The following is a 20,330-nucleotide window of genomic DNA, read 5'->3' as shown; positions in this document are numbered from 1 at the left end:
GATAGAATTTATCAATAATAGAATGAAAGTTTGAAATAAAAGAACGTGTCAGATATTTCATCAATAATTAACTCCATATGAATACCCCAAACCGAGTAAACAAAAAAAACATCTAAAACGCAAATGATGTGGATTGGATTGTTGTGGTGAACATGGAAGCCGAATGACTTCTCTGAGATCGCCAATCCCACTCCGAGATTCATTAGTTGGCTTTCAAGAATTCTTGAAACCGTTATCGGAGAGTGATGAAATGAACACAAATGAAAACATTGTTCATCTTTTGTTTGCAACTTGCAAATGTGGGAAGGTGTTCTTATAGTAACTAGGATTTTTACTGTTAATTTAAATTTAAACTATTAATTTAAGTGTCGAACTTGTTTTGTTTGAGCTTGTACATATTTTACATAAATATTTACTGATTATTTATAATTAATAAATTTTAAATAAATAATTCTATTATATTTTATTTATTTTTCCAATAAATTTAAAAGATTAATTTTTTACTATATACCATCTGTTGATATTATAAAATAGGTTTACTGAAACCAAAAATTGAGATTGATAACTAACACACTAAAGAGGAGTATATAGTTTGTTGTTATTGTATTTTAAATAGTTACCTCTCCTAACTTCATATATGGTATGATACAATTTTTTTATTTTTTTTGTTTTCTTTTCATTCGAAACTTCCAATGATTTTTCTATATTTGTTGTATTAAAATCTTCCTCGTGTCCAGTGATTTTTCTGTATTTATAGTATTAAAATCTTTCTAATGGTGTTATGACCATTACTAATTTCATTGCATTATTTTATTAGTTTTAAAAAAATATTGTATATTGTTAATTATTGTGAAATTTATATATTTTGGAATTAGTGTTTATGATATCTTGAAATCTTACAAATATTTTAATTTTTCAATGAGTTTTAGGCAACTATAACATCCGTCATAGACTCAGGCACACAAAGAAATATTTTTACTATTACCATTGATGACATTTTAAAATTCAGAATAAAATTCAGAAAAAATATAATTATTTCATAAATTTTAGATTAACTCTTCGTTGATCACATTGTTATTTACTATTATTTTTGTTTACTCTGTGTTGAGCATTTTGTATAAGTTTAAATTTTACTGATTAGTGCTTCGTTGATCACATTGTTATTTACTATTATTTTTGTTTACTCTGCGTTGAGTATTTTTTATAAGTTAAAATTTTACTGATTAGTATTTTAAATTGTTACCTCTCCTAACTTCATATATGGTATGATACAATATTTTGTTTTTTTTTTGTTTTCCTTTCGGTTGAAATTTTTAATGATTTTTCTATATTTTTTGTATTAAAATATTTCTAATGTCCAGTGATTTCTCTATATTTATTGTATTAATCTTCCTAATGGTGTTATGACCATTACTAATTTTATTGCGTTATTTTGATTAGTTAAAAAAAAAATATTGTATATTGTTAATTATTGTGAAATTTATATATTTTGGAATTAGTGCTTATGATATCTTGAAATCTTACAAATATTTTAGTTTTTCAATGACTTGTAGGCAACTATAACATCTGTCATAGACTTAGGCACATAAGAAAATATTTTTACTATTACCATTGATGACATTTTAAAATCCAGAAAAAATATAATTATTTCATAAATTTTAGATTAACTCTTTGTTGATCCCATTGTTATTTACTATTATTTTTGTTTACTCTGTGTTGAGCATTTTGTATAAGTTTAAATTTTACTGATTAGTACTCCTAACTATCTTTTTTTAAATTCATTCTCTTATTTGTCAAATATTATATCAAAACAAATAAATGATATAGTATAACACAAAAATAAAATTAATTGAATTAAAATTTGTTATTTAAATTTATATTTAACATTTAAAATATATAAATTTTATAGACAAATAAAACAGGCTAAACAAATCAAATTAACAGATCGAAAAAATTATTAGAAACCCAACACGATAATGATCTGTGACATGACAAAAAAAAAGAATTTTATTGGCTGATTTTTGAGTCCTACGTGGATAGTCTACCTATTGCTGGTATTCCCCTTTTATTTATTGTATTGTAAGATAACACATAATTTTTTTAAAGTAATTTCCCTATATTTAAACATCAATTCATGGTGGTCTTATTATTATCATCTAGGGTTTTTACGTGGAAACATTAAAATGGAGTAACACTTGATTTCGAAGATCTTCTTCTTTTGAAGACCTATCCTTTTTATTTTATGCTACTGTAGTTTATGTTTTCAATCAAAGAGGATGGACAATTCCCTCTATCATTTGTAATCAAGCATGTTGAAGTTAATGAAAAAGTAGTGTTCCAAAAAAAAAAAAAAGAAAAAAAAAAAGAGTAACACTTGATTTAGTGAAGTATTTGTAATCTTACTTAAACAACATTAGATTATAAATCAATGATGCATGACTTATAAATATAAGATCCAATAGCACTGAACTTTAAAACATAATTTAGAATCATTAACTGAATAACAATAGAGTTTGGTTGGCTGCAAACTCATTTAAAATCCATCAGTGAAGTAACATGTGTAAACCGTGTACAAGATGGTTTGCACCGTGTGCAACCTCGTTCTTCTCACCAGTGTCGCCTTTACCGGGCGGATCCTGTCGGTTAATAACATCGAAAAGGACTAAGAGAGAGGTAATGAAGGCATAATCGACGTTTGGATTAACTGTCACCGAGAAATTGTCCAGTCCCGATGAAGCGGTCTGCCGCGTGTGCTTCTTGTGCTGCATCTGTTACATAGACACACACCATTCGATTTAACCACCAACCAACCGAATATTCAATTATATTTTTTTGGCCAATTAATTTTGGTTTAATAAATGTTGCAATTGTGAAGTTGATTGTTCTAAAAATTCACATATAGGCTAAGCTTATGTTTATTCTGGATAAACTGAACAGAACCCCAGAAAAAAGAATTTGATTTGAAAGCAAACCAAAATCGATCCCAACCAATATAACACTTTTAACTAACTCGTAGACATGTGAGAAAGAAGGATGGCATAAAATAATTGATGAATCGGATATAGGCGGGTTCCACCCGAAAGATCAATATGGAAATAGAAGAAGGAAAGAGAGTGAGTGAGTTTACTTGGGCAACAATGTTGTCAGATTCACCGGCGTAGACGCACAAGAGTGTTCGAAACGCTTCGTCACCTTGACTCGGAAATCGCATATCTGCTCTTCATTGTTGTGACCCAAAAACACTTCAAGTTTCGTCGTAAGCTGAACTACCTTCGATTTCTTCATCGTGTACAGAAAATCACACTCTTCCGTACTCACTCCTCTATATACTTTCCACGTCTCATGCAAGGTCATCGTCTGCAACAAATTTAATTTAGTTGAGCCCGACTTATATACATAGTACATATGAACTCTTAAGTTGTGAGTGCGTGAGTCTATAGTCACCTTCTGTTTCAGTCCTTTATATGGAAGTTACCGTGCTTGAAGTCAATATTATCACCATCGCCAGATCCACGGGGTCCGGAACACAGAACCTTGAATCCACGATCACTCTGGCGACGCCACCGCCTTGCGCCATTTCTTCTTTCTTCTCCCTACAAAAGGTATTATGTATAATATGCTCTCGGGTGAATTTGTTTTCGTGCCGAGATGATAAGCCTCAGTTACTGGTTTTGCTGTATTAGTAGCGAAAGCGGACGCAGGGCTCATCAAACAGCGCTTTCTAGCTTTCTTCAGGATTTAGCCTGAACCGATGCCAGAGTTCTTCCAATCCTTCTTCTCTCTTTGACGACCGATAAAGAAGAAAAGAGAATCTCCTTCGGTTGATTATCTGGTTTCGGAAGATGCATTTCAAAACCTTTTTCTCTCGTACCCAGTTCGGGTGTTTGAAGCGGCAGCAGAAGAATCTTATCAAAATGGATAGACTAGTTCGGTATATTCGTAGGAGTCAACGCACAAAGATATTACCTTCGGGTTTTAAATAGTCTACAAAAAAAAAAAAAAAACTGCATACAATGTGTTGACTATAAAGTATAAACTTTATTTTCTTAGTTTAGGCTCATTGTCTTTTAGTTTATTTTTTTTTGTCGTCATGCATCATTTTTATAGATATTTGATCTAAACCTAAAAAATCTTCATCCAGTGTGTTGAGAAGTCTATGAGCATTATTTTTCAGAAGATTATTTTGTAGTCATGCATCATTATTATAGATATTTGATCTAAACGTATAAAAAAATAGGTATCTAGTATGTTGACTATAAACTTTTCTTTTTGAGAAGTCTGCACATTTTCCTAAATAGTCATTTTTAATTTTTTTCAGAAAAAGAATCTTCAAAAAAAAAATGATCAAAATAGATTTTATTAAAAAGACAAAAAATCTTTATATATTTTCTTTTATAATACATAAATAAAAAGTAAATTGTTTTTAATGTTTTCAAATTCAACTTTTTTATATATTTTTCGATTTTTTTAAAATACGATCCATGAATCCCATGGTGGTGGTCTTATATTTTTTTGGTTATATCATGGATTTAATGTGGAAACATTACAATGGGTTTAAGTTGTTGAGTTATATAATCCAGTCCAAAGCTTATGTGAGCTTATTCTTCTTGACCTGCTTCTTTGCTCTCCACTCCTTTATGTCACTTTCTACCTTGGCATTCACACGAGCTTGAAACCCTGGATATGGTTCATACCCGAAAACCGATTGAAGGACCTGTAATTCATTCCCACGTTAGCTTTTCAAGTTCTCATAGCTATGGTTTCACGGAGTAGTAGAAAGGAGAAGGTAGCCGGACTGAAGTATTTAACAAATATATATAACACACATAAAAAACTTAACCTCAAGCAACACGAAGAAAGGAGCCATGAGAAAAGCTTGGAGCAGATTGTCTAATAACGCCGGTGCTCGTTTCTGTGACAAGAATCAACAAACATCTGTTGATTAGACACTAAAGGAGAATCAAAACAATGATGTCTAAGAGCCAAAAGGGGTTACCTCGAACACTCCATGGCCAAGAAACTGCCCCGTCCAGCATAACAGCTGAGACGCTATCCCAACCTGAGAAAAAAGACAGTGAAAATTGTTAGTCTCTACATAACAGAAGAGGGACTCCTCGCCTGTTTCTCTGAAATCCATAACAAACTAATCAAATGAATCAGAACACTGATGATGATACATATAAAGCCTCCAAAAGTTTACAAGTGTTTTTAAAAGAACCTGAACTTTAGTTGAACAGGTGGTGTAGACTCTATAAATCAGAGACCATCACTAAAGTCGGTGGTCAAGAACAACAAACTGTCACCAAAACGCACATCAAAATGCTCTTCACCACTAATGATTCAACAACACCGGAAACTACAAGTCTTCAGACCAAAGAATCAGAAATACAATATGCAGAACAAAGTGCAGTGACTAATGAAGAGAGCCAAAGAGGAATAATGAATAATTGTAGCTAATATCTAACTCAAAGCATCAAAAACAATGAACAATAAATGCACATACATACCCTCTCATAAATACACTCCTCCACAAAAAGACTCAACCTTTATCTCAGAAACATTACACATAGCTTAGAAAGAAAAAAATCTAACCTTGAAGGCTAGAGAAGGTCCTAACCGAGTAGCAAGGAAGCTGGAACCGACCCAGCAAGAGAAACACATGAGGGCAGCTACAAACCCAGCTCTTTTATCCAAACAGAGGTAGAACAGAGCATAGACCACGGTTAAGATAAAACCGACGTTTAGCCGGAGAACGCCGTCGAGGGTCAGCGATTGAGAAAGGTCGAAAATTGGGGTCGCGGAGTGGAGGAGGAGCAAGGCGGTGAAGACGATCGGCCACACGAAGATGATGTGGATTACGATGTTGATCGGATTGCTGTGGTAAGCACCGTAGAAGGCGAAGTGCTTCTCTAGATCGAGCAATCCCATCGTGCGAGTCGTTTGTTCGATGATCTTCTGAGAAAGAGATTAGAGACGTGTTGAAGACAAGGGAAGAAGACGAAGTTGGAAACTTTCTGGAAAATGATGCTAACATGCGCCTTTGGATGAATATACACGTTTCCGTGAGTGCTAACATGCGCGTTTAAAAGAATAGACATTTTCTGTGGTTGCTAATATGCGCAGATGGAACGTTACTATTTTACACGGTTGGAAGAATAGAAAAGTAGATAGTTGAATTGGGCGGAGATTTTTAGCAATTTTTGTAAATAGTCGTTAACCTGCGCTTTTATAAGACTAGAATTTGCTGTGTGATTGCTAACACGCGCTTTGTTTTATGTATGACAAGAGTTGAAGAGTGTGGAGGATACTGGTTCCCTTATCCACACATGTTCTGTCTCCAAGAATCTAATCTTAAAGTTAAAATAATAATAGAAAAAGGGTTGCGACAACACTGTGTCTTATATCCAATTGCCACTGATCAAAGAAGCATCAATGGCTGAAGCATTCACCTTCACAAACCTTCATATCCCTTCTTCTTCAAGCTACTTGGTACATATCAACTATTTTCGTTTACTAACAAATTATATCGTCATTTATATTAGAAAAAAGATACTTAAGAAAATGTGTCTTGTGTTGTATATTGGCTATCTGCAGTAAGTGATTGTATATAACTACGAGTTTAGTTAAGAATCTGCTTGTTCTTGTTATGGATTTTGCGTTTTATAATTCTGATAAAAATTGGATGAAACAGAATGAGAAAAGGGGAAAGAATCTGATGAGAGGAAGCTTATGTGTAAGAAAGGCACTGCCACATGATTTGCCACTAATGGCTGTGATGGTTCAACAAATAGAAGGGATGCGTGATATCATTACAGAGAAACACGTCTGGCATCTAAGTGATAAAGCCATCAAGAATGTCTGTAAGTAGCAAATTTGTGTTAGACAAGAAATTTTTTTTTTCCTCCTTCAATTTGGTTTGTGGATAGTTTGATATGTTGGTCTTGATCTGGCAGATTTGTTCTACATCATGTTCACTTGTTGGGGATGTCTGTACTTTGGTTCCGCAAAGGTACGGAAAGCCTCAACTCAAATCGAAATCTTTTGATCTCCATTTGGCATCTTAACTACTTTTTCGTTTCTTTTATACATTTATCGATAATGGTGCATATATAGGATCCATTCTATGACTCGGAGGAGTACCGTGGAGATGGAGGTGATGGAACCGGATATTGGGTCTATGAAACTGTAAGTATCTCTTTCTAATATTAGAAACTTAGAAATCATTGTTTGGGATGTTGTCATGGACTATCCCACACTGGTCTTTATAGCGCTTGACCCTGTGGACCGGTTTGACCACTCTACATGTCTAAGTAGTTAGCCTAGGATGAAGAAAGCAAAGTGTATAGATGTCTTTAAGTAAGTTTGCTTTTAAGTGTCACAGTCTTAAGCATTTACGTTCACATTTATGCTTATCATATTTTTTTCCCAAAATGAACCTACAAACTTAATTATCTTTACAAACTATTTGAAAATTATAAACGTCAAACACAAACATAATAAAACCTTTTCATTTATGCTGGTATATATGTTTTGACTTAACAAAACATTTGATAAAAAAACTTAATTTCTTAGTTTTATAAATTTTGATTCCGGGTAACAGTGAAATCAAGGCTTAACAGGTTTGATGTAGTTCTGGTAACATTGATCCCATATAGATAGCTGCTGAGAATCTAAAACAAAATATATTTAGTTTCGGCCGGTTTGGTCTAGGTTGGGCTGGGTCGGGCCATAGACTGCTTTAGTAACATACAACTATTATAGATTGGATAGAGTTGTTATTATGTTTCTGCTTGTATGTCTGATGCAGCAGAAGACATAGAAGAGAAAGCAAGAGCAGAGTTATGGCGTGAAGAACTTATCGAAGAAATTGAACAGAAAGTTGGTGGGTTAAGAGAGCTCGAAGAAGCTGTTACCAAGTAGACAACTAACTTGTAAATCATAAACAAACTATGCACATAGATTTTATTTCTTTGATAACGGTCATAAACCACTCTTCCATTTATATAATATATATGTTATCTGTATCTTTGTTGTGTTGTGTGTTTCTGAATCATGGAATGAACATGTTAGGAGCAATCGCCTCATTCAGATTTTTGTCTCAGTTATATAAATAAATAATTACTTAGTTGGGGCTAAATTAATTGGTCGTGTACACTGGACAGTGAGCCTAACGAGGAACCACTTGCGGGAAATACGCTTTGGCACGATTTCATCTGTCCTTTAAACTGAACGAAAGTATAAAACAAACCAATCATAATTTCAAATGTCCATAAAAATAAGGAAGGAGAAGAAGGAGAGCTTGTCATGTCTCTGTCATTAATCATCGTGCTTTCATGTTTAAAAGCCTCTTTGATATTGTGAATCCACCACGTGTGGTTTATTTTGGAACACATGACAGGGGATCAGGGGATCTTATGTAGAAGATATATCTGTGTATATATTGTTTGTATGAATTATTTAGCGTTCGAATGGAAGAGTGGGACAAAATCAGATTTTTCCCACGAGCAGTTTTCTCACAATTAAGTCACCATTCACTTTTTTCTGTTTTTAAAAGCAGTTCAAGCAGGAGATCTGTACGCAATTTAATATTTTTGTCTTTTTGTGGAAAAAGTGGAAAATCTGCATATAGATCTTACCCACTAACATTTGGTGGTGTTGATCTGTTTTTTTTCTTTTTTTGGCCAATAAATAATTTTATTACAAACACTTAACTTCAAATATATTTATCTGATTTTATAATGTACGATGATTAGTTCAAACCATATAGCTCACATTAATACTATTTTTGTCATTTTAAAATTACAAACATGATGTCCAATCACCGACAAAGCACAACATTTTCTAAAGAAAAAGATATTAATATTCCTACATAAATATCGGCACAGATAAGTAATTAATAATTTTTTATGTTTTAAAATAGTTAACATATAAGTAAGTGATTGAAATTTTGTAAATCTATTGAGAGAAGAAAATTTTAAATAGACTCTTAACCGAGAACGAATATTTATTGAGTTGTATAATCAACTAATTTTTATGACCAATTACCGTTTTAAAGATTCTACACCCACTAGTAAAATTTCCGCGGTGATAAGTTCAACCAAGAGTTTAATATTAACGTAACCTTCCGGTTCTCCAAAGAAAAACTCGATCAACTAGAATGAATATAGAAGAAATACAAGTTTCTTATGAAAAATTCTACAGGCATTTCAGTCGGTTCTACAACATTTGAGATATTTCTTTTGATATTTTGGTGTAGTTTTTATTGTTTTAATATATGCTTTATAGTTTTAAACTGTTTTTGTCATTCATAATTTATAATAAAATTATTTTATCTGTTTGATCTGTATTTTTTTTGCATGATCCACTTATTATGCATTTGTCCCGCTTGATCTGCGCTTGTCCTGTTTCATCCGCATGATATGTTAGCTTGATCTGCACGTTTGATTAGCTTGATCTGCAAGGTTTGAATCGCTTTTACAGTCGGTACCTTTATGGTAGGCTGGGCAATTATATTTCTGGCCCAACCATGGATGATGTTTGACTGTTAATGATTCACATCATTCCATTATTTTCAGTTCATAACATTTATCCGTATAGATTTTATTTATATAAGCTATATAGATATTTTCAATAAAAATTAAACTATTATATAAATATAAAAACATAATTTTAAAATGTTACTAAAAATTATTTGGATCTGAATATGTATACAAAAATCTATAAAATTGAAAATTAACCGTTAGTTCATAAATTGTTGTTTATTATACATTTGATCATCTTAAAATTCGCAAGACTAAAATTACAAGAAGAAAAAACAAAGAAGAAGGACTTACATGTCAGCGTCTCACTTTCTAGAAAGGCGAAAACGAATCAACAAGACCGAGTCCCTTCATTGCGACTACTTCTCTCTCTTAATTACGCGCCAACGAAGACTTAGCTGTTCTTTTTGTTCCACATGTGCATTAGTGCATTGACCTAGTCTCCCGTCACAGCTCCCATCTCAATTTACATGTAATGTATCTTCACATGGCACGCACTAGTGTTCTCATTCTCCGCCTCAAATATCACAGCCCCGTAACTCAACAACGTCCACAACCGAGATTTTTACACTTCTCACTACAGATCTAAAATAGCAACCATGTAGATTCATTACAACTACGTGTACACTGCGTGTTCAGTAACAAAAAGAGAAAAAAGAGGATTCAAAAGGAATGAGAACACACAAAAATCAAACTATAGCTTTTCATCGTCACACCTTTATATTTATATTTCTTTTATAGTGAAAAAAGAATTAGACCAGAAGAGCAAACAAAAATTAAAAATTGAATATAGATATTAAAATACGCGGTCAAAATAATCGCTTTATAAACCACACCTCTCCTTCTTCTCACTTTCATCAATCATCATCATCTCTCTCACCTGACTTTCTCGAGAAAACAAACTCTGACTTTGCTTATGTACTGAAGAAGATCATGCCAGCTACGGACTTTCAAGGATCATTCGGAAGGTCGTTACTAACTTTACGGCGAGACCAAGCCGACTCTAACCACCACCACCAGCCACAAAACACCATGGAAGCTGAGCTAGATTCTTTCCAAAGACAAGTCGCCGAGAAGTTCATCGATCTCAACGCCTCCGCCGGAGAAAACAACCTCCTCTCCCTCGACTGGATCAGCAAGCTTCTCGATTCCTTCCTATGTTGCCAAGAGGAGTTCCGAGCCATCATCTTCAACCACCGCTCGCAGATCTCCGCACCTCCGATGGATCGCATCCTCTCCGATTACTTCGAACGGAGCATCAAAGCCCTCGACGTCTGCAACGCGATCCGCGACGGAATCGAGCAGATCCGCCAGTGGCAGAAACTCTCCGACATCGTCATCTCCGCTTTAGACAGCCACCGTCCCGTCGGAGAAGGTCAGCTCCGGCGAGCTAAGAAGGCTCTGATCGATTTAGCGATCGGAATGCTCGACGAGAAAGATCATTCTTCCTCGGCGAGTCTAGCTCATCGTAACCGTTCTTTCGGTAGAGCCAAAGACAACCACAGCCACCACCGTTCGTTCGGACATTTCAGATCTCTGTCGTGGAGCGTGTCTAGATCGTGGTCGGCTTCTAAGCAGTTACAAGCGTTAGCTAACAACTTAAACACGCCTAAACCAAACGACGTCGCGGCGAGTAACGGTTTAGCTGTACCGGTTTACACCATGACTTCGGTTCTGTTGTTTGTGATGTGGGTTTTGGTCGCTGCGATTCCTTGTCAAGACCGTGGGTTGCAAGTGAACTTCTCTGTGCCGAGGCATTACCAGTGGGCGGTTCCGGTTATGTCGCTGCACGATAAGATCGTGGAGGAGTCTAAGAGGAGAGATAGGAAGAATTGTTGTGGGTTGCTTAAGGAGATTGAGATGATTGAGAAGAGCTCGAGGGTGATGAACGAGTTGGTTGATTCGATTCAGTTTCCGTTGAGTGAGGAGAAGGAGAGCGAGGTGAAGCAGAGGGTGGTGGAGCTTGTGGAGGTTCATGAGGGTTTGAAGAAGGGGTTGGATCCGTTTGAGAGGAAAGTAAGAGAAGTTTTTCATCGGATTGTGAGAAGCAGAACCGAGAGTCTCGACTCTCTTTGTTAATGATGATGTTCTTTGTTTTGGAACATGTTTGTCCTAATATGATGTTGGTTCATATTTGGATTTTTGTTGTCTTTTTCTTTTTTTTGGTCAGTGTAAAAAGAAACTCAGAGAGTGTGTAGAAGTCATCTTCTAATCTCTTTGTGATGCTGATAGTGATTATGTTCTTGTGTAGAAAGCGTTTACCAAGAATGAAATGATATTGATATTGAACTATCGATTACATTCAAAAGCCAACAGAATCATAATTGGTTATGTTATTGTTCTGAAATGTGTAAGAATGATTACAAATGAAATGAAGTATATAGCCTATGAATGATATCTCATAACATAAAACTTCAATGTTCCAACTTGGCTCTTCAGAATCTTCTGTTTCCTGTCCAAGATCATGTTGCTGGATAGCTCTCAACTTCATGTTTTGTTACAAGAATTGATTCTTCCTGCAAACAGAGCCCATATGCGTTCAAATTGTGTGGACAAATAAGTGTAAGAACGAACAAGCCTTCAATGCAAATAACCAGACACGGCTCATCGTTAATACTAAGACATTTCATAAACACAACTCACGGTTTACCTCAGACATTAGTGATAATTCATCACGGAAAAATCTGATAATACGTGCAATTTTGTAATATCATCATCATTGGCAAAACCGGAGATCACTTAAAAGGATGAACAAAGGACAGGGGAAAATTAAACAACTAAAGATGATTAGTGCATCAGAGAGATTCCCATTTAGACATTAGTCATAACTGTCATTCTCCTATCCATAGAGTTTCTGATGTCCATGTCTAGACATCGTCTCTTGCACTAACCAATTAAAATTTTAAGAGGAGCAAAACATCCAATGAAGAAGTAAAAGAACTGTAACATATTCAGCATTCTTGTATAGTATGCAACTTGCGCATTAAAGAGATACCCATTTAGACATAAATCATCATCCCCATCTCCTAATAAGGAGACTCTTACTCTGATCTGATGTCCCTGTCTTTTCATCGTCACTTCCATCAATCAATCAAAAACCCCAAAAGATAACCAAATCAACGAGGGAAATCAAAATCAAAATGAAAATAAAATCATCTAGAAGGCCCAAACAATAGCAACCAGGGAAAAGCTTTAAAAATCAAGATTATATCAAATGAGATCAAATGTCTAAAGAGAAAAATGCCTCAAGAGTTGAATTTTGTCCTATAGATTATATCTCTCAACGTGTATTTAACACCATCACATGCAAAACCAGGGTTTCTCGAGAAGTGTTATATGCATGTAATGGACAAGTGTTCTAACATCTATGCATGAGATGGACAAGTGTTGTACTATGCATGAAGTGGGCGAACAGAGGCGATGTTAATTAGGGCAGAGACAAGTCAAAGGTATTAATAGGCTTTGACTTACTGTGGACCAACTAGTACACAAGTAAATCGACCAAAGCAAAAAAAAAACGGTTTAATTTTATCGGTTTAAATCAGGTTTGATGAAACAAAACCGGTTCTGTCTCCACACAATTCCGTTGGTCGACGTATTAAGTCTCCCACCGAAATCGAAGGTTGACCCTTCGTCTTGCTTCTTTGAGCTTTCTCTCTGTTTCACCATTAACCTCCCATTTTCTCTTCTTCTTTCCCATAACAATCATTTTTGCTGCCTTTCTTTCTTTCTTCTTTCCTCCATGATCATTCTCTTCTTTGTTACTTCGCCACCTCTTATTTCCACGCAAAGAACCCAAGATTCCTCTTGTTTCCACCTCTTTTAATCTTCCGTTACAGTGAAATTTTGTTCTCTAGAAAGAGACACTCTCTGTGTCCGAATTTAGACGTCCCCATCTTCAAAGTGAATATTTCATCTCGTCATTGAAGTGAATATTTGAAGAAAAATGTTCCTACTTTATTTCTTATGGGGTTTTGTTTATGAACAGGATGGGTAGGGTTAAGCTGAAGATAAAACGACTTGAGAGCACAGGGAACAGGCAAGTTACATACTCGAAGCGTAAAAGTGGGATATTGAAGAAAGCCAAAGAGTTATCTATCTTGTGTGATATTGATATTGTGCTTCTTATGTTTTCTCCTACCGGCAAGCCTACCGTTTTCCATGGTGAACACAGGTACACCAAAATATATTATCAAAAACATTCTCATGAAGTCTTGTTGCTCCTTTGATCATGTTTAACATTTTTGTTCAATGCATCCATTTTCCCTATTTAAGTTTGTTTTAACGTGGTTGCTTACAGTTGCATTGAAGAGGTTATTTCTAAGTTTGCGCAGTTAACTCCACAAGAAAGGACAAAAAGGTATGGTAAGCATTATTATGATAAAAAAAGTATGGATTGCTTCCAACAATTTTATGTACTCTGTGTTATGAAACTAAATTATAAGTGTCTTTGTTTTTTTTTTTGACATAACAGAAAATTGGAGAGCCTTGAGGTAAAGAAAAAAACCCACTGGATTTCTTTCTTTCTATATCCTCTTTCTCATTGACTTTTTTTTGTTTGAAACACATGTCTAAACTTATTTGTTTTTGCTTGATTACAGGCATTAAAGAAGACTTTTAAGAAGCTTGATCATGATGTAAATATACATGAGTTTTTAGGAGCAAGGTACTTCCCATGAGTTCTCTTAAGTATAACCATATTTTTGTCATTTTATAAGATGTTTATGTAACATATCTGAAATGCTGTCTTTTCTATGCTGCAGGAATCAAACTATTGAGGTATGGATTGACTATCACTGGTTCTTGAATTTTATCAGATAACTTTTAAAGCTCTATGAGCCAGATGGCTAAGTCATTGTTAACCTTGACCACACAATAGGGTCTGAGTAATCAAGTAGCAATTTTCCAAGCTCAGCTTATGGAGTGTCATAGAAGGCTAAGGTGTGAACTCTTTTAGTTTCTTGAGATTTCAAGTATCTTTAAATCTAGTTTCAGTCATATTTGAGTCTTCTTCTTCTGCTGGTTATTTTCAGTTGTTGGACAAACATCAATAGAATAGAAAACACTGAGCACCTCAATTTGTTGGAAGAATCATTGAGGAAATCCATTGAAAGAATCCAGATTCACAAGGTGTGTGATTTTATATTCCTTTTAACTCAGTCATATAGACCAAAGATTCAGGATTGGATTGGTTTTTTTCAATTTGCAGGAACATTACAGAAACAGCCAACTTATGCCAATAGAATGTACAACCACACAGGTTAAAACCACTTCTCTCCTTTTCCTCTCTCTCACTCTCTGTCTTCATCAGGACAACTTCTTAACAAGACCAATGCATTTAACTGCAGTTTCACAGCGGGATACAGTTACCTTTGGAGATGGGAGGTAATAGTAGTAGTATGCAAGAAGCTCACCCCATGTCTTGGCTTCCTGATAATGATAACCAACAAACAATCTTACCTGGTGATTCCAGTTTTCTTCCTCATAGGTAATGAGCATCTTTAGTCACAGTATAGAAACTAATTCACTTCAAAAAATCTCTCTCAATTAATGTTCCACTGATTTTTGAAAACAGAGAGATGGATGGTTCGATTCCTGTTTACTCAAACTGTTTCTTTGAGTCTGTAAAACAAGAAGATCAGATATGCAACAACCCTGGACAAACATTTGAGCAGTTAGAACAGCAAGGAAATGGTTGTTTGGGTTTACAACAAATTGGGGAAGAATATTCATATCCTACATCATTTGGTACTAGTCTTGGAATGGAAGAAGATCAAGAGAAGAAAATAAAATCTGAAATGGAATTGAACAACTTGCAACAACAACAACAACAAGATCCTTCTTCAGTGTATGATCCAAGGGCTAATAATGGTGGCTGCTTTCAAATCCCTCATGATCAATCCATGTTTGCCACCGATCATCAGCATCATCATCATCATCAAAATTGGGTTCCAGATTCAATGTTGGGTCAGACTTCTTACAGCCAGGTTTGTGTTTCACACCTTCCATTTGAAATTATCTAATTTATATGAGCCACTAAAGTGAATTTGTCTATGTATCTTGGATGATTGCAGCAACCAAACTAACTTAAGGATGATTGGACTTGCTTTTGAACAAGGACGAGTTTAAGTCATTTCTATAATGTCTAGTATATATATATAGAGAGAGAGAGAGTGTGTGTGTTTGTGTACAAGTATTTGTATTATGAGAGCTTGTGTCATACCACGGGGATTTTAGGCATTTTGTATATAAGAGTTTTTGTTAGAAACCATATATTTTGTAATAATGATAAAAGTCATAATCAATATGTATAACTGGCTTAAGTAAGTTTGAGAGACAAAAAAAAAAGATAATATCATGACAAGTGTAAACCGAAGTAAAAAACGATATTAAACAAAGCTTCATTACACGTAACCCTAAATAAAAACCTATAATCTCGTACTAATTTTGTAACCCATGGAGCATTTGGTCATTGATATTCACATGGCAACTGGAGACAGCACAATGGACAAACATGATTGGTCTCAAACCACTCAACGATACGTCAACGTCATGTCTACAAGGTAAAACCACAACTCCTCCTCCATTGCTAAACTCTTGCGGACACATTCTTCCAAGCTAATCATCTTCTTGTATATTTTCTTCTTATTTTCCTTTTTAATCATTTGTTTGTATTTACGTACTTGACCACGAGCTTTCTTCCTAGTGGGCACAAACCGGATACTACTGGTGTCATCAAACGAGACTTGAACGGCTTCTTGAATCTGAGACTCATCAATCATCATCATCATCTAGATAATCAGGAACAAGATCCATATATACGAACTTTCAAAGCACATCCAAGAGAATACTCTCTACTTGCGGGACAAGTTACTTCATCAACATAGACAAACAGGTTCATAATGAGTGATAACACTGTCGATGAATCCAGCATCCAAAAAGAAGAAATTCAAGTCTTCTTTATTTTCACACTCCTCGTTGTCATCATTGATATCAAGCCTATTTACGCAAGCAAGAAATACGGTTCAACGTTCTTTTGTTCCTAGACACGAGCTATTCAAGAGATATCTGCTGATCAGTGTGCGGGTGTTAAATCAAATATTAGAGCAGATGTAAGTAGGTTTTACAAAAATTATTATAATTAAAAGGGTATCTAAGAGCAGCTCCATTGGCAGTAGTTAGAGAGGTTCGTATCATTTAAAAAAATAATTAGATTAGGAAAGAGAGTAGTGTAAACTAGACATGTCAATTAGGGCCGAAACCCGTAGCCCGAGCCCGCCCAGAAAAAACCCTGTAGCCCTATAAGGACCGGCCGGGCTTTGAATTCTAAGCCCAAATTATTTTCGGGCCGGGCCGGGCTCAAATATTTACGGGCTTAGCGGGTTTGGGCCGGGCCGGGCCAGCCCGAATTGACACCCCTAGTGTAAACCCACAAGGAGGAATTCAATAGGTTTTAGAAAATTAAATATAACAAAACTAATATAAGATTAATTTCTTTTTATTTCTTTTAGAATCTGTAACGGTTTACAATCGACAATCATGCTCTAAAACGTTATAGCCCACTAATTTAATTTAATTTAATTTTCAATTATTTTAGTTTAAGAAGCCCACTTGTATATTACCAATGGTCTTACCTAATAACTATTAAGCAAATGGTACAAGTGTTTGGTCTTCATCGCTATCTAGTTGTTGTTGATTATAGACCTCAGAAGAAGAAGAAAAAATGTTGAGTTCAAGGCAGAATGGTCCGATCCAAGCTCCGGAGGATCCAGAAACGAGAGAGATTGTGGAGAGGACTGCAGCTTTGGTTGGGACACATGGGTTGTTGATGGAGAGAAGGTTACTTGCCGTTAACGTGAACGATGAAAGGTACGATTTCTTGAGGAGCCGAGAAGACCACCCTTATTATGATTTTTACCGGAGAAAGGTTGTTGAACACGAGCTGACTCCAGATGATGAGCCATCAGGGGATCTTCTTCTATTTACGTGCCCTCCTCAAGGGATCACTCGCAAGGAGTTTGGTGCCCTTAAGCTCACAGCTCAGTTTGTGGCTCGCTATGGCATGTCTTTCTGGCGGGATTTGATTCATTGTGTGACTATGAACCCGAACCCTCTGTTTGAGTTTGTCAAGACAAGTGACATCAACTTCAGTTTACTCCTCCGGCTTGTTGATGCGTATGAGATGGCGTTGGAACCTTACAAAAAGAGTTGTTTGCATAGAACTAATCCGAAGGAGACCGTTCTTGAAGGTTTTTTCTATCTTGTTCAAGGGGAAAAGCATTCTGAGGAGGTTGGAGTGCAGTTGGCTACCATTGATTTGCATGCTTTTGTGAGTGGTCTTGATTTTATTGCGAGCAGGGAGGTTGGACAGCTGTTACCACCTGGAGTCCTTTCAACACAAATGCGCTCCGGTGCTCTTCCACCTAGTGATGAAGATGATGATGATGATGATGATGATGATGATGATGATGATGATGATGATGATGATGATGATGATGATGATGATGATGATGATGATGATGATGATGATGATGATGATGATGATGATGATGATGATGATGATGATGATGATGATGATGATGATGATGATGATGATGATGATGATGATGATGATGATGATGATGATGATGATGATGATGATGATGATGATGATGATGATGATGATGATGATGATGATGATGATGATGATGATGATGATGATGATGATGATGATGATGATGATGATGATGATGATGATGATGATGATGATGATGATGATGATGATGATGATGATGATGATGATGATGATGATGATGATGATGATGATGATGATGATGATGATGATGATGATGATGATGATGATGATGATGATGATGATGATGATGATGATGATGATGATGATGATGATGATGATGATGATGATGATGATGATGATGATGATGATGATGATGATGATGATGATGATGATGATGATGATGATGATGATGATGATGATGATGATGATGATGATGATGATGATGATGATGATGATGATGATGATGATGATGATGATGATGATGATGATGATGATGATGATGATGATGATGATGATGATGATGATGATGATGATGATGATGATGATGATGATGATGATGATGATGATGATGATGATGATGATGATGATGATGATGCAACACTAGAGGTTCATCATCCTTCTCCTGAAGAGCATCAGTATTATCCATTAACATATCCTCAAGGTATCACGCCCAAACAACTTGGTATCATTAAGCTCACAGCACTGTTTTTGGTGCGCTATTCGTGGGGTTTCTGGGTGGGATTGCATACGAGATTGATTCTGAAACCTCACTTGCCGTTTGGGTTTTTATACTCACCTGATAGGAGCTACCACCTTCTTTTCAATTGGCTTACCAATGTGTATGTGGGAGTAATGCCTGCCCCAGGTCGTTTGCGGCTTAGCCCTGCTGCTAGGGAGATCATACTTGATGGTTTCTTCTACCTTCTCGAGGATGGATCGGACATAGCTACGAGTGATTTGCATGCTTTTGTTGGTGGTATTGACTATTTTGCGAAAAGGGAGAATTATGAGAAGTCAGCTCTTCTTCCTCAGCATCCGGTAATGTTTTCCTTAGGATGCTTAATTACTGCCTTTTTTACTGTTCTGACTTTGACTTGTATCTACTTTTAGCAGTCATACACTTTCAGGTAACTTAAGTGGATTCTCTGTGGGGAGGGGGACAACTTGCGCATTACAATGTGGTGGGAGCAGGATAAATCCAAACTTGTTGGAAATCGCTTATCAATCTCGTTTAATCGTATTTAGTAGTAGCCCAATAAAAACTATCTTCTGTACTGGATCAAGTTTGTGTTGGTGTTGTCTCTGTATTACTTAAAACATTTCTGTTAGCTCAAGTTTGTTTTGGAGTCAACGTGTACTGGTGTCTCTGTAAGCCTCAAACATATCTTTTAACTTAAGTTTGATTAATTTGGAGTCAACGTGTTGTCTTGTCTCTGTAAACCTCAAACGTATCTAACTTTTAGCTTAAGTTTGTTTTGGAGTCAACATGTTATCTCTGTAAAACTCAAACATATCTTTCAGCTTAAGTATGTCAAGTTAGCATTGATCCTTATTAGTTAGTTTTGGACCACATGCATAATTTATGGGGTCAAGTCTCTAGACATTTTGTCAAAAAAAAAAAAAAAAAAGTCTCTAGACTTATCCGAGCGATCTATTTTTATCATGATATTATATAACCATCGTTCCTATCAATCCCTAGGCTATAAGCATGGATGCGATATACTGAAACATGGGGTGTAGAAATGATAATTCTTATACCTCCATGTCATCTCTTAAACTTAGAGATACCGTACGTATCCTAAGAAGAAACACAGTTAAAAACTTAATAGATGACTAGTGGGCTGCATTTCTAGTTGGAAACGGGGGACTGCTAGTTGTGTCATAGAATGGGAGAGATATGAGTGGTGTCAACTTTTGTTTGATGGGCTCGGTTACTTTTTAGATTGCCTTACTGTTGTTGACGTCAGTTTTCAAAATAACAGTTGTAGTCTCTTCTGAAATTTTTGTACATATTCTCAACATATGTTTGAAATGTATCAAGGTGATCTGAAGGGAAAAAAATAACGAGAAAATAAGACTAATAGCTTTTAGTCTCGTCAAAGTAGTTGCGATTGCATTTTGGACATTACCTCATAGCATCTCCACCGAAGAGATCCCAGAGCATGTCCAATGAAAGTATAATTCTCAATATAGACATAAGTGTATATGTAGACATTAATATTTTTTTTTTTTTTTTT

General features: G+C 35.5%; 5 protein-coding genes and 1 pseudogene across 10 annotated transcripts; 4 read left to right on the top strand and 2 right to left on the bottom strand.

Annotated features, from left to right (window-relative positions):
• Positions 1–2,409: 2,409 nt before the first annotated feature.
• On the bottom strand, positions 2,410–4,293 carry LOC106309296 (annotated as a pseudogene).
• Positions 4,294–4,475: 182 nt separating this feature from the next.
• On the bottom strand, positions 4,476–6,042 carry LOC106309541 (uncharacterized endoplasmic reticulum membrane protein C16E8.02-like). The gene is made up of 4 exons (XM_013746589.1): positions 5,593–6,042; positions 4,997–5,059; positions 4,841–4,912; positions 4,476–4,714 (listed from the first exon to the last, which is right to left on the bottom strand). The coding sequence occupies exons 1-4, from the start codon at positions 5,926–5,928 to the stop codon at positions 4,589–4,591; spliced, it is 597 nt and encodes a 198-aa protein (XP_013602043.1). The 5' UTR covers positions 5,929–6,042; the 3' UTR covers positions 4,476–4,588.
• Positions 6,043–6,277: 235 nt separating this feature from the next.
• Positions 6,278–8,092, top strand: LOC106310309 (photosynthetic NDH subunit of subcomplex B 4, chloroplastic-like). Of its 3 annotated transcripts, none has more exons than XM_013747543.1 (5): positions 6,278–6,489; positions 6,692–6,860; positions 6,954–7,009; positions 7,114–7,185; positions 7,811–8,092. In XM_013747543.1, exons 1-5 carry the CDS (start codon positions 6,433–6,435, stop codon positions 7,817–7,819), a joined length of 363 nt encoding a protein of 120 aa, XP_013602997.1. In that variant the 5' UTR covers positions 6,278–6,432; the 3' UTR covers positions 7,820–8,092. The 3 variants fall into 3 exon arrangements, with proteins under 3 accessions (XP_013602997.1, XP_013602998.1, XP_013602996.1); XM_013747544.1 differs by having other exon boundaries at positions 7,114–7,189; XM_013747542.1 differs by having other exon boundaries at positions 7,808–8,024.
• Positions 8,093–10,378: 2,286 nt separating this feature from the next.
• On the top strand, positions 10,379–11,941 carry LOC106312749. The gene has a single exon (XM_013750384.1). The coding sequence runs from the start codon at positions 10,473–10,475 to the stop codon at positions 11,616–11,618; it is 1,146 nt and encodes a 381-aa protein (XP_013605838.1). The 5' UTR covers positions 10,379–10,472; the 3' UTR covers positions 11,619–11,941.
• Positions 11,942–13,211: 1,270 nt separating this feature from the next.
• On the top strand, positions 13,212–15,769 carry LOC106310841 (MADS-box transcription factor 25-like). Its single transcript, XM_013748065.1, has 12 exons — positions 13,212–13,442; positions 13,528–13,713; positions 13,840–13,899; positions 14,014–14,032; positions 14,141–14,205; positions 14,303–14,318; positions 14,419–14,480; positions 14,573–14,669; positions 14,749–14,799; positions 14,888–15,027; positions 15,115–15,526; positions 15,614–15,769. Exons 2-12 carry the CDS (start codon positions 13,529–13,531, stop codon positions 15,623–15,625), a joined length of 1,119 nt encoding a protein of 372 aa, XP_013603519.1. The 5' UTR covers positions 13,212–13,442; position 13,528; the 3' UTR covers positions 15,626–15,769.
• Positions 15,770–17,191: 1,422 nt separating this feature from the next.
• Positions 17,192–19,525, top strand: LOC106307399 (probable splicing factor 3A subunit 1). Of its 4 annotated transcripts, XM_013744343.1 has the most exons (4): positions 17,192–17,973; positions 18,643–18,754; positions 18,959–19,131; positions 19,204–19,525. In XM_013744343.1, exons 1-4 carry the CDS (start codon positions 17,263–17,265, stop codon positions 19,222–19,224), a joined length of 1,017 nt encoding a protein of 338 aa, XP_013599797.1. In that variant the 5' UTR covers positions 17,192–17,262; the 3' UTR covers positions 19,225–19,525. The 4 variants fall into 4 exon arrangements, with proteins under 4 accessions (XP_013599797.1, XP_013599796.1, XP_013599795.1 ...); XM_013744342.1 differs by having other exon boundaries at positions 18,646–19,131; XM_013744341.1 differs by having other exon boundaries at positions 18,643–19,131; positions 19,207–19,525.
• Positions 19,526–20,330: the final 805 nt, after the last annotated feature.

Source organism: Brassica oleracea, chromosome C8 (genome assembly GCF_000695525.1).
Source record: "Brassica oleracea var. oleracea cultivar TO1000 chromosome C8, BOL, whole genome shotgun sequence".
Lineage (NCBI taxonomy): Eukaryota > Viridiplantae > Streptophyta > Magnoliopsida > Brassicales > Brassicaceae > Brassica > Brassica oleracea.
The sequence above is the reverse complement of the archived record's forward strand: the minus strand, read 5'-3'. Positions and strand labels throughout refer to the sequence as shown.